Here is a 14,325-nt window from a genome sequence, read left to right on the forward strand (position 1 = left end):
TGACCCTACTAAAACTGATTTGACCACCTAGATATCAATATAACTAATATCCGTACACTATAATTTTTTTTGTACAAGAGAAATAAGTTTTTTATTTTTAATTTTTAATGTTAATTTTTATCGAACAGCATTATCATAGTAACTATCTACAAAATTTAGTTAATCATTTATATATATATAAAATTTTAAAACAAATAAAGATATTTTTGGTGACAATGTTAATTTTTTTTCTTTTATGAAAACTTTTCTTATGGCTGAAGTATAAAAAAGCTAAAATAAGGAAGGTATAACAAAACAAAAGAAAATTATGATGATGCATTTAAGAACGATAACAGTAATGATTATAGCTTTATCATAATAACAGCAGTGAAAACACTACATTAAAAATATTCATGCTTATGATAACATAATAATTATACAAAATTTTATGGCAATTAAAAAATCTTGATAAGTTCATAAGAAATAACTTAAAAAAGAGAAATATATGAGATTAATTAAAGAAAAGAAATGAAACAAAGACAGCAGAAAAGTTTACGTGACTGTCTGTCCAAAATTATAAAAAAAAAAAATTTCTTCCACCGATTATTTAAATAAAAATTTGTAAAATAAAATCGGAGGTTTACAAATAAGTGCAATTGACTTATAATTATTATTGTTTGCACATTTTAGATTATATTTATCTTAAAAGGAAATATATTTTTTAAATTGGTAATAAGAATTTAAAAGTACCATTTTAACCTTGAATTATTTTCGGACTTATATTTTTTGCCAAAAGCAAAAGAGAGGGAGGTTGGTAATTTCGACTATGGTCAAGTGAGACCCCGCATCCCATGTGTCCGACAATCAAGGGTGTTTAAAATTTGATTTTAATCCAATTAATTAATTTACTTGATTTAATTCAATTCATCAATTGAGGATTAAATTAATTTCGATTGCTTATCAAAATTAATTTTTAAAAAAATTTTAATTTTTTTATTAATTTGATTTAAAAGTGAAATCAATTGAATTAATTAAAATTTTAAACAAAATATAATAAAACTCAAATATAAAACTAAAAACATATGAAATAAAAGTATTTTATTTTAGAAATTATAAGATTTTTTAATTTAATAATTTAATATTTAAAGATTTATGGAATGATTTTTTTATTTTTTTAAATTTAAAAATTTAAAAGTTTAAAGTATAATTTAATTAAAATATATTTATTATTAACTTAATAAAAATTAATGGAACTGATCAAATTTAATATAATTGATAAATTTTCAAAAATAACAATTTTAATTTAATTAACAGAAAATAAAATAAAACAATTTAATTTAATTAATTTGATTTTAAATAATTCTAGTCAAAATTAATGGAATAGATCCAATTACTGACAACTTCCAAATCTTGTTGAGGCATTGGATTTGATAATGATTTGAAGACTTCAAAATTGTGGAATCTGGCTATATTTTCAAACTGGATCCAAGCAACAATGACAAAAACGACATAATAGTTAAGAAATCTGCTTCAGGTTGGATATCATCAAATTAGATCATACTTAGGTCTTTAAGCTCAAAATTTTTCCATGAACAATTCGTTTTTTTCTATTTCTGCCTTTTTGATAGTGTCTGAAAGTTGAAAATTCATCTTAATGAGAGGGTAAAAATAACACTTTCCTATTTGTATTAACAATTTAAAAAGTTTTATTTCTTATACAATAAATATAATTTGATGTGAACAGTGCTCAATAATAATTATGGGTCCATTGCACTCATTTATAATTCTACCAAGAAAAATAAAGTAAAAGTCGTCCAATTCCGTTGTGCCTTCTTCAATGCAGTTTGTTTTTTTAACGTATTTTTCACTCTCGTTTCTTTGTTTCGCTTTCTGAATCGAAACCTTGTTTTTGTCACTCATCATCGTATTCTAATTCTTTCTGGTTCTTTTTTGTCAAAATTTTCCCTTTTAATTAAAGAAGCTGGCTTTTTGGGATATTTGGAGTGTCGTTGATCAAAGTCTCCAGCTTCTAAAATGCAGAATTCTGATCAGGAAAGGCAAGATCAAAGGTAAATATAGTCTGGGTATTTCTTCCTTTCTGATTTTTTATGCTCTCACTTAGTTTTTTGTGTTGTTAAGTAGTTTTAGCTCATGAGTTGTTTTTCTTTTTCCTTTTTTTTGGCATGGTATAAACTTTCTCTTCTTTTTTTTTTTTAGATTGCTTTTGAGTTTTTTAGATGAGTATTATGTTGCATGTTTCTTTGTTTTGGTTTATGGAGGAGTGAGCTTCAGTCAAGAAGCCAAAATTTGAGACTTTTCTGGCATGCTTGTATTGATTGGTGCAATGTGAACCCTGGTTTAAACTAATAAACATTCATCTCTAGATAAATTGGAGAGTTATCTGTTGGAATTGGATTGATCAGGAACTGAAAGGACAGTCATTGGGTACATCATTATTTCTTGATTGGGTTGGGGATGCTTCTCTTTACAAAATTTACGAGCAAAACAACATAAGAAAGCATGAGAACTGCTTTGGGTGATCCAAATTCTACTTTTGAAGCTATGGTGACTGCTAATGGAGCTAATTTTAGAGGTTTTAGATGCAGATTTAATTTTAGTTGGTGACAAAGTTTCCCAATATCTAGGGTATTATTTCAAATGTACCTAAAACACGGTTAGTTTCCATTATTTTTACTTGTTTAGTTTCCCAGTGAAGTTTTCTCTTGCATGCTAGTTCCCTTTCTCCGGAGGAAGCTTCTTGATGCATTGGAAGTACTTGTTTCTGTGCCTTTATAGCAAGTCTTCCTGCTTCCTATGTACATTTTTTTTATAAGTAAATTCATTTATTCGTTAGGAGAAACTGAAATTTTGATGTAAATATAGATTTTCTGTCTGTGTGTTAGCTTTAGTAATTGTTCATACTTTGTGGATGAATTGAAGGAACCTTGGTTTTTGTAGTTTGAACTTTGTACATAACTTTCTATGTATTACTGATGCTTGCATGGTGTGTGTGAATGTGAGAGAGAAAGAGTGAGAGGGGACGGGGACATGTTGATCCAGTGTAAAGTTATACTAAATAAAGTCTGAAGTTTGTTGTTTGATTTTTGGGTGATTATTTAGCCCTTGTTTTGTCAGGAAAACTTGCAACGTGGAGGATTCCACAATGACCATTGAATTCCTTCGAGCACGTTTACTGTCTGAACGATCTGTCTCCAAAAGTGCAAGACAGAGAGCTGATGAACTGGCAAGAAGGGTATGTTTTCATATTTTACATAGGAGGCCTTTTGAGATTTGCTGGTTCTTGTTTTTCTTCTCTCTCTCTTGTGCTGATACTTATGGACTCTTTGTTTAATGCTTTATAATGTTGGTTTTCTATATGAATTAGGTAGCTGAACTGGAGGAACAACTAAAAATTGTATTTGTCCAAAGGAGGAGGGCTGAAAAGGCAACAGCAGATGTTCTTGCCATTTTGGAGAATCATGGAGTAAGTGATATATCTGAGGACCTTGATTCAAGCTCTGATCAGGATGCACCTTTTGAATCCAACATGGATAATGGTTCTACTAAAGAAGAGGAGAGCTTTGTCAATTCAAAAGTGAGAAGAAAAAAGTCAGAGGAACTCTCAGGTTCTGACCTTGAATTTTCACCAGTATCTGTTAGAAGCTTGTCCTGGAAAGGCCGCAAGAGTGCTTCTCAGTCTCCTGAAAAGTATAAAGATTCCCTTGTGAGAAGGTGCAATAGTTTTGCGTTGAAGGGTTTTTCGTACCCAAAACACCGCCAGGTTAAATCATGCAGGCAGACAAGACGTAGGGAATCAAGGCTAGTACATGATACTGTTGCTTTTATTCTATCACAACATTGCAACCTGCCCTTTTTTAAGAATAAAAATGGAAAGACAGAAAATAATATATTGAGCTTTAGTAAATTTGTCAATGAGTCCTATAGTTTTGCATGATAAACCCTGTATGACAAGCACTGCTTTCTGATGCAAGGAATGGGTAACATTAGGATTGCAAATTATAAAAAAAAAAAAAAAATGATTTGACACAGAAAAGGATGGGTGTAGTGAGAATAGATCTAAGACTGGACCGTTACAATGGGTAAAAAAAATGAAGAAACAAAAACAAAGGAAAAACAAAGGAGATGAGGACAATGCATTTTTACTTTGATACTATTTGTATGGTTTAATTTGTGGTGGAAACTATAGAACTGAAAGATCAAACTAAATAATGTTATTAGAAGGATCATTCTTCTAATTTCCATTTACATAAAGGATTTCACTTGAGAATTTTCTTCTTCTGGGTACATGTTAACTTCTTTCATGTTCAACATGGATTTCCACACTAGTATTCGTGAGTAAAAACAAAAAATTTATCAATGCTTTCTTTATTTATCAGATCTGTAGCTGAGATGCTTTAATTAGAACTGAAAGACTAACATGAAATAATGTTATAATGAGGATCATTCTTCTCAGTTTCAGTTAAAAAATGACTTCACTTGAGAATATTCTTCATCTTGGTACATGTTAACTTCTTGCATGCTCAACATGGATTTCCTCACACGTATGTACTCTCATTAGTCAAGTAACAAAAAATTTATCTATGCTTGCTTTATTTATTAGATTAGTAGGAGAGGAGCTTAAATCAGACAATATCAAGGTTGATCCACGAGTAAATGGATTTGTAAGCTCTTCAGAAGTTAATATCAATCACTTTGAAAGTGAGCCTGATATCTTGCCAATGCATTCTGAAGTGTGTGAGAATAAAAGCTTAATGGACAATCTACATTCAGATGCCTTAAAAGATGAAAGAAATGTAACTGGTTATGATCTTGGTTTTCATGGGTATGAAGGAGAGAAAGACATGCAAAAGGCACTAGAACATCAAGCACAACTTAATGGCCATTATGAGGAAATGGAAAGGGCCCAAAGAGAATGGGAAGAGAAGTTCAGAGAAAATAACAATGGTACACCGGTATGCATCAGCAAAACCTATTTGATACAAATGGTTTAAGTTCTTTTGCTTTCTTAGCTGTGATATCATGCTAAACTGTGTCATTCATTTTTATGTTTATTTGAAACAAGAAGTAAATTCCTTGGTAGACAATTTGAGTTCAAGGTTACTGTGTTGGACATATTAAAATTTCTTGAGTAATGGAATTAAATTTTCTACTGGATTAGGAAGGCATTTAGTGTAAAAAATTGCTTTTTTTTTTTTTTTCTTTTCCTACCAGTTGAATACTATGGATTTATTTATCATCCTTGGTTTTGTAATTACTGGATGCTTGTCATCTCTCACATACTGGAATATGAAGTTGCATACGTCTCATATAATGGCATATGATTTTGGTCTTGTAAAACGCCTACCTAGATACTGGTGCTGGTTCATCAGGGCTTCTGCAGTACTTTTGATGAGCTTTGTATTATTTAATTTTTTTTGGAGGATACGAGCTTTCTAATTAGTTTTAACTCTAATTCAAATAAAATAGTAATGGCATCTTGACATCTGGACTGTACAGGGTGCTGAAAAGTAAAATGTTTGGTCACTAATGCTATAAAGAGCAGTTGAAAAGAGTTTTAATGCTTTTAAGGCATAATTAATGTGGTATTAATTATGATTTTTGAGGAAAAGTATTTTAGGAATCGATAAAGGAAAGCTTGTTTTCTGTTGATATAGGCTGGAAATCAGAAAAATTTAAAGATAGAGCAAAGGTTAAATAAAACCTAAGCAATATCATATTATGTTCAAAAGAATTTCCTTAAATGTAAAGACAAATGAAAAAAAGAAATGGGGCCTAACAAAAACTGTAGGTCACCAGTTTTGCTATTTCAAGTGGTTAGATTCGAGCTGCAGTACATTCATTCATTCATATATATAAATATATATATATATATATATATATATATATATATATTGTAGGTGTAAAAGCTTTAACTTCTATTGAATTGGGAAGATGTGTGAGTGGAGTTGTCCTCTTTCTTTTTTTTTTTTTGGGGAGTGGGGAGGGGGTGCTAGGGTGGGGGTTGGGTGGATTTGATTTGGTTTGGCTAACCTCCACTGCAGTTGTTTGGTAGTTAGCAAATGCTGTATCTCTTTTGGACTGAATTATCCTTTATTTCCTTTTGAGATGAGAAAACTCTCTCTCAGATGCAAATAAGGTTGCTGAACATGGTAGCTGACAATAATTCTGCATATATCACTGTCTACAATCAGCCTAAGGTTGAAGTTAGAATCAATTATTAAAAAGGGTAACATGCAAATCTTTCTCTATATTTTTTAACTGGATTTGATGAAATCCAAATTAAAAGAATTTTGACATGTGGTTCTAAAGATGGGATCCTTGTTGACTGTCCTATCATCTTGTGTCCCCTAGGAAATTCCTCTGTTATCCACATTTATTTGAGGATTAAGGCCACTTACTGCAATGAAACTACTGACATTTGCTAACGTCCCCAAAACATGTTGGTGGTTAGCAGCACAAGAAACATTTTATGCATCGGATAATGACTCCAAATCAGGAAACTAACTGAATTTGGACTGGAGATTTCATTCCAGGCAAATCTGAATTTATGAAATAATCTTAATTCTAAATACTTTGGAGGATATTGTTAAAGTTAGCAGGCAAGGTAAATGCTTAAATAAACATCATTACACAACATGATAGTAACTGGAAGCATTGCAAGTAATTAAGCTTTTAGGGTTTTCCATCCTTTTTCTCTTCCCTTATTGTCTGGATCACTCTCTATCTTTATGTATGTGTGCGTGTGTGCATGTATGGGTACCTTTCTGTGCTACTTTTATTCATGTGATCTGCCTGTCTAAAACTACCCCGCTTTACTCTCCTTTAAGAAAATATGTTGGTAAGTTACATAAAATACTTCAGTAACTTGAGAAATTAAGGAATGTTGATTGATAGACATAGCTAGGAAGTGTGAACTAAAAGTGCCACTATAGGTGCTCAGTTTTGGCTAATATGGAATTATCAATTTACCCTTGTTCCTAAGTGTGCCTGGAAAGTAAATTTTGTAGTATCTAAGTTTTATGTTATTTATACAATTAAATTGGTGGGCTTAATTCCTATACTAATAGCAATGTACATGGTTTAATTTGAGGGGGATGCTTTGTAGAGTTTGCCGAAATGAGCTTGGATATGATGCGAGTAAAGATTCTTCCCTTAATTTTTCTACAAGTGTCTCCCTTCTGTGATATTCTACACACAGCACTATGTCCACCTTTTTGTAACAATGTAAGTTCTGGTAGCCAATTACCTTGTGTGATGAAGTTAGAAGCTGACAAGGATACCAATAAGGGGTTAAAGGAAACTGACAGTAGTAATGCAGAGGAGTTGAGAATGAAGTTATCTAGTGCAAGCTGCCAAGCCAAAGATTAGTCGGTTATAGGAATAGTAGTTATGTATTGTGGGTTATAATTCACGAATTAAAAACTGTCATGTACATGCACATTTTGGGGGTTGTGAAGAAAAAACCTAATTTCCTTGCTCTTATATCTCTTTTCTGGTCTTAATCTTCTTCTTTTCTGGTCTATTTCTTTCTTCTCTTATTTAGATTAACTCTTGATTAATTCAATAGCATCATTCTATTACACCTTGGAATGCATTTTAGTCTTCAATACTACACAGTGCTAGCATGAATCTATATTGGATGCATTAACTACATCTAATGGCCTATATATAGGGGATGCTACCTCCATTTTAAAGGTTTGGGGGGTGGGTGTGCTGGGAATAGACTTTATGTGTAGAATTCTCTGTCCCACCCACCTCTTACTTTCTGCTTTCAATTCCAACTACCTGCTTCCTATTTCCCAATCTTCTTACTCCCTGCTTCCAATACTTCATGGTCTGGCGCAGCCTTCTCTCTACTCACTCTATTATGTACTTTGAGTGTTGACGATCTGTCAGTCAAATACCAAAAGCATATGAACTCGATAACTGAAACCTACTCAAAATAAAACCCACAGGGTTGCTCAGCATCCTATGTCCTGCATGACTTACTTCTGAAAATGTAAAGAACATCAGTAAGTTAAGCCAGCAGAATCATGAGATAAATAGATATCAGGAAATAAGGTTTTGATTGTTCTGGTCTTTCTTTTTTGTCTACAACTTGTTGTCTTTATCAGTCTTTTTCTCCTGTTATGTATTTGTGGATATCCTTTTTTGGTAGTTTTGTTGCTGAGTTTGAGTTGTAGTCACAAAAAAGAACAAATTGGATCTTCATGTCTTGCAGACCAAGTAATATCTTCCATATTTAAAGTTCTCTTTTGGAAAAGAAATGTCTATGATATTGGATTTGTTTATGGTGGAAAAATTCCATACATCAAAAGAATATTTTCCAAAATTCTATTTTTAGCATCTGAAGCTAGTTTATCTTGGTGCCTCATGTTGTCTTAAGTGTATGGTATAATAACAAGTTTCTCTGGTAATTTTAAATTAGATTTAGACATCTATGTCAGTTTTAAGTTGTCTTTTGCATTTTTGGCACTCTTTCCAAGTTTTATTATGACTCCAAAAAAATGGGATGTAGCAGGGAAATATTTGCAATATAAGTCAAACTGTTGAAGAGTCCCAGGAAATTTCTGTGTCCTTTTTATAAAGCATGGCAATTATACCTTCACAATTGTTTGTTTTGTTATTGTCTTTGCCTGTCTATGATAAATTCAATGGCTCTACTCTTTTGCACTTTTGACTCTAATCTCATCCATTTGGTTTCGTTTTGTCAACCAGCTGAGAATGGGAAGGGGTGGGCAAGGTTAATATGGTTCAAATGAGTAGAAAATGCCTTTGGATATACTGCTTCCTTTTATTGAGCTTCACTATCTAAGACTTGTTGCTTCTTGCAGATGGTGATGGAATTCCTTATAAAGTTCTATAAAATAAATTTTGAAGAAAACGAAGAATGTTTCCAAATTGAACAAATGATAGGATTCTAGGAAAGGAACATGTAGATGCACATACATATATCCAGTTGGAAGAGGGCACGACTCTTATTCCTTAGTTTTACCCTTCGTACTTACGCAATTTTCAAGTATGCCATGAGGCATGCTTATCTAGTCGGGGGTTCTCATGTCCTACTCTATTCCATAGGAAGGAAAGAAAGGGGAAAAGAGAAAAAGTTTTAATCTAATGGTTGAGTTACCAAATAGCACATGCTATGAATCTCAATCTTTGGATTAAAAGAATTTTCCATCCTCCCTACCAAACGTGGCAAGTCTTTGCGTCTTGAGTCTACTCTCTTTCATGGATTCTATGAGACATCAGATATTGCCCAAAACAATGAGATATTAAACTCTTTCTACAGCATTGTTATCCAGAAAAGGCCACTTAGCTTTTGCATGGCGATAAAAGGCATTGACGTCATTTTCATTGTTGGGGTTGCTATATGCACAGTTGCTTATCTTTGTCTTTTAATGTTTTACCAATTGCTATAAACAATAGGTATCCTTGAGTTTATTTTATGCTATCAAGACAGTTTATTGAATGTTGTGGCACTTGTGTAAAATCTTGCTTGTGAATGCTGACATTATGGTGTTTTGCTCATAAATTATTTAGGATTCATGTGATCCTGGGAACCTCTCAGATGTCACTGAGGAAAGAGATGAGATCAAGACACAAGCTCAATATGTATCTGGGACAGCTAGCTCACAAGTCCAAGTGGCAGAGGGAGAACACATTTGCTTCTCTGGAGAATTACCCAAAATGCACTCCAATGATCTTGTGCCACCTTCACAGGGTGATATGAATCAGTTAGAGGATCGGAGGTTTAGCAGCTCCCTTTCTCCTGAATCTCTAAATCCTAAATGTCAAAAGTTTATAATTCCCATGGCAAAGGAAAATCATTATCAGGAGAGTCTGCAGAGCAACCATTCCTCATTAGATAGCTTCCATCAATTTGCACATACTCATGGTTCACCTGGGAACCAAGCAGTGCTACTCTTTTCATCTGATATGGGCAGTAGTTCACATAGAGAGCCTCCCGGAAACAGAAATGAGCTGCATGCATTGGTGCCACATGAAATGTCTAGCAGGTTTTCTGGTGTGCTGGATGCACTTAAACAAGCTAGGCTGTCATTACAACAGAAAATGAATACATTGCCACTGATAGAAGGTGCATCTGGAGGAAAAGCTATTAACCCTCCTGTTTCTGGAAGGAAAGTTGGGCATAAGGTAGAGATTCCTGTTGGATGCCCTGGACTCTTCAGGGTACCAACTGACTTTTCAGTAGAGCCCTCTAAAGTGAACTTTCTGGGTTCAGATTTGCAGTTGAGTTTGGCAAACTATTCCCCTGATGCAGGAGTTGCACCTACTGCTAGCAACCATCTTCTAAGCACCTCTTATATGAACATCAAGTCAAGTAGTTCTAGTAATTATCAGCCACTCGCTAGTGATCGGTTTTTCAGTAGCCCATACATGGATACTAGATCCAGTTTTCCTACAGTCCCAACTGCAAATTCATCTGGTTTTATAAATGCTGATCAAATTCTCACTGGCCGATATGCAGAGACGGGGTCAAGAATATCCAGTCAGAAACCTTGTTTTGATAACTTGGAACATGGCCTACCCTCATCCAGTCTGCAGAGTTATCCCACATTCCCCTCCTATCCTGACCTAGTGCCACAGATACCCACTAAAGATGGATTTCCTGCCTTCCGTACAACCAGATCAGTTGGGGTACGTCCTGATCAGTTTTCTTTTTATGATAACCATTTTAGACCAGACACCCATACATTGTAGCACAACTACGTACTTACATTGCATCTTATTGAAGAAAAGATGCTTGTTTCACATTAAGATGTTGGCCTTGTGATATCTTTTGGAAGGCCAATTCTGTATCACTATCTCTTCATGTTCTCGATAGTAGTTAAGGGAGATAGAGTTTGCAAAGAGATGCAACTGTATTCATATACGTATTATGTCATTAATACTCTTGTTTAAATAAATACTATTGTACTAATAAACTTGTATATTGCTCTGATCAGATTCGTTTCTCCCTTTGTGGGATGCAAGTAGAAATCACTCAAACCAAATTTTTTATTTTTTTGTACGAAAAAGGTTGCAATTTAAGAATAGGATAAAAGGCTTTTATACGTCGGATTTAAATTATAAATTTATTAAATATCGTCTCTTCTAAAAGATAGGAAAAAATGTTATTAAATGTTAAAGTTTGAATTTTAGAGAAAAAACTACACGCGTTAAATTTTAAACTAGATTGGAATGACAAAATTCATAATAAAACATTGTCCCATGAGCTGAAGGAACGCTGAAATCCAAATAGTAGAGGCCAGTTCAGTGTTGTTTTCTGGCAGAACAAGGTTCATTGGTACCTCCATTAGTTCTAAATAAGCTTGGACCATGGCTTTAAAGCCGTAAGCTTCTCTGGTTCTAGAATCAAGACCTGGTTTAAAATCAGGTCATAGCCGGGCTGCCACCTCTCGGGTGTTCAAACCTGTTGACCGCGAGCAGTTTTAAACCATAAGAAAGTGCCATGTTTCACGCAACGCACGTAGTTGGTCTCCACCTCGAGCTTTTCGGGTTAACATCCGGGTATTTGAAACCCTTTATTTTTGCGGTTGGAATACTGATTCTATAAACAGGACCTGGCTCCCTGAACTTTTCTTGTACGTTTCATGGTTCTTGAACCAAGTCATTTAATTTACTTACCAAACTTAGGCGTTACTGTACATATATATAATATTTTATTGGCTGAAGTATAAAAAAATTATTTTTTTAAATTAAAATTAAATAATCATCTAAATCTCTACCATTTTATTATAATTAATTAAAATTTTAAACATCTATTTTGTTTAATTGATCTTTTGTTAAATAAAAATTGATTAATTATCATCGTCAATTTTTTTTCACTCAGAAGGTCAATTATATAAAAAAAAAAAATTTAAAAACTTAATTAGAAAAAAGTAAATGTTTTAGGGCTCAATTAATTATAATAAAATAATAAGATTTGAATGATTTTTTTAATGCTTTAGGTATAATTATTTAATTTTAATTTAAAAGTCTTTTCTATATTTTAGACTTTTTTATTTTATTTAATGAATAATATTTTGATCAAAGATATATACAAAGGGAAGTCTACAATTACAATATCCTAAACCGAATCAATGAAACTCCTTTTTATATTAGTATTTTATAGGCGGCTTAATTTGGAGTCAGCATTGAGGCAATCCAAGTTGACAGGCGATTCATCTGCAGATGGAGAAGCAAAAGTCCAATACTAAGAACCCTTGAATTATTTCTAGAGACCAAGACATGGGGGTATGCAATAGATATGGTAATTTATGAATTTATATTTATTTATTTTTTATTTAATGCATGTAAAATATAAAAATTATTATATTATAATTTATATTGACACATTACATATAAAATATATTTTTATTTTTATCAAATTCAAATATATATATGATATTTATTAAAATTTTAAATTATATTATTTTTATTTTTTTATTCATATTAATTTTTTTATTATATCGATATATTATGTTTAAAATTATGAAATCTACAAACTTCTCACTTGCCCGCAAGTTGGATTCACCCTTAAAAATCCTTTGCTTGAAAGGAAAGCGAAAGTTCTACAAGAATTTTCTTATAGTTTAGGTCAAAAGAGTTTCCCATTGGCCCTTGTTGTTGCTATATATCATTAAAACCAAATTGTTTTGATTTAATCCAAACAAATATATGTGTGCAATGACTTGGCTGTTAATCCATAGGCAGAAGCAGTAGAATTAAACATTTTCTTGACATATATATATATATATATGGAAGAGTCAATACTAAAAAACGTGTTGCTCAATTAAAATGACCAAGTTATTAGCTTAAAACTTCATAGTTCCATCCTTGATTGCTCAGCAAGCATTCTTGTTTTCTTCTCTATATATCTATATAAACGCCTGCACCCAACCAGGCAGAAGTTGAAAACAACACCATCATGCATTTTGTATATTCAAAACTTCAAAACTCGAAAGGCATATATATTATATACACTTAAACTCCATTTTTTTTATTATTAGAAGTTGTTAGAATTTGAATCTTAATCATCAGAATTAAGATTCCAATATTAATATAATAAATCACACGACTATCGGCAAACTCCATATATTTTTTTCCTAGGAAAAAATCATGGCAACCATGGATCGTCATCAGGAGATGCGGCGGCCTGAAGGTTATCCATCAGATGAGCAAGACCTACCTGATATGAGCTCAATTGTATCAGACATGGGTAGATCTCCATTTTTTTGGAGAGATGATGATGATTTGTCACTCCTGGAAAGTGGTCTTTACAGAAGAAGTTACAGTGACATGGGTGACAATCATCATAGAATCGAGGAATGGGCGAAAAGATTGGGGACGTCATTTGACCCAAGATTGTTGGTTCTGCTAGAATTTTTCAGGGAATTCTATGTCAGAAGACAGGAGTTGCTAAAGAAAATATTTCCACGGCTTCAAAATGAGTTTATTGAGTTGTTCAAGAAATTTGGCAGGGTGTTGGCTCAAGTCAAATCGAATCAAGTGAAGGTTAAAACCATGCAGAGGAGTCTGAGCTTGGGCTCACCGACCACGCCATCTAAGAAGGGGGATGAATCACCTCTGCGGCTCGATAGATTTAGGATACGGACCGTTAATATTGGAGATGTTCAAGGTGGCCAGGGTGGTCAAGGTGGCCAAGGTAGTCAGAGTGTTGACAAGCCTGCTGGCTCCAAATAATATTTGATTAAACCGGAACAAAAAATAAGAACTTGTTCACATTGTATTATTTTATTTTTTTTTAAACATTATCCTAAAATTAATGACGATATATACAGTTTTTATTGAATTAATTTGTAATTGCGAAGTTAACTGATGTTTGGATTAATTCGTTTAAGATTCTTGCTGACACTTAAAAGTTACATACTTGAACAAGTTCATGCACACACTACGAGACTAATACCAATGTTGGTCTGTCACAATTTTTATCATTTACCGTCACAAATTTTGTGACGGATAATACCCATTACAAATGTTATAAAATTCTGTCACAATTTTCGTTGGATTTTGTTGTCAAATTCCATCACAAAATTTGAAAATATGTTTCAATTTTTTGTCATAATATTTTGTTCCCTGTTCAGTCATTTACATTCCGTCACAAAATATAAATTCTATTACTAACTTTTTTCATACTTTTTCTGTCATAATTATAGTATATTATGATCATATGATAAAAATCCATTACAATTATATTAAAAATCTATCACAAATTCCATCACAATACTCATCATAATTTTCATCACAGTAAAAAAATTAAAACAAAATACATCAAATAAAATAAATATGATTCTTTAT

General features: G+C 32.6%; 2 protein-coding genes across 7 annotated transcripts; both read left to right on the forward strand.

Annotated features, from left to right (window-relative positions):
- Positions 1-1,791: 1,791 nt before the first annotated feature.
- Positions 1,792-10,964, forward strand: LOC111296486 (uncharacterized). 6 transcript variants are annotated; one of them, XM_022890817.2, is made up of 6 exons: positions 1,792-1,836; positions 1,958-2,048; positions 3,100-3,232; positions 3,365-3,798; positions 4,601-4,952; positions 9,544-10,964. In XM_022890817.2, exons 2-6 carry the CDS (start codon positions 2,014-2,016, stop codon positions 10,723-10,725), a joined length of 2,136 nt encoding a protein of 711 aa, XP_022746552.1. In that variant the 5' UTR covers positions 1,792-1,836; positions 1,958-2,013; the 3' UTR covers positions 10,726-10,964. The 6 variants fall into 6 exon arrangements, with proteins under 6 accessions (XP_022746552.1, XP_089597094.1, XP_022746554.1 ...); XM_089740968.1 differs by having other exon boundaries at positions 3,115-3,232; XM_022890819.2 differs by having other exon boundaries at positions 1,961-2,048.
- A 1,932-nt stretch (positions 10,965-12,896) lies between these two features.
- LOC111297719 (uncharacterized) lies at positions 12,897-13,956 on the forward strand. The gene has a single exon (XM_022892358.2). The coding sequence runs from the start codon at positions 13,126-13,128 to the stop codon at positions 13,708-13,710; it is 585 nt and encodes a 194-aa protein (XP_022748093.2). The 5' UTR covers positions 12,897-13,125; the 3' UTR covers positions 13,711-13,956.
- The last annotated feature ends 369 nt before the right edge of the window (positions 13,957-14,325 follow it).

Source organism: Durio zibethinus, chromosome 12 (assembly GCF_047325235.1).
Source record: "Durio zibethinus cultivar Kanyao isolate XHJ-2024 chromosome 12, ASM4732523v1, whole genome shotgun sequence".
Classification (NCBI taxonomy): Eukaryota; Viridiplantae; Streptophyta; class Magnoliopsida; order Malvales; family Malvaceae; genus Durio; species Durio zibethinus.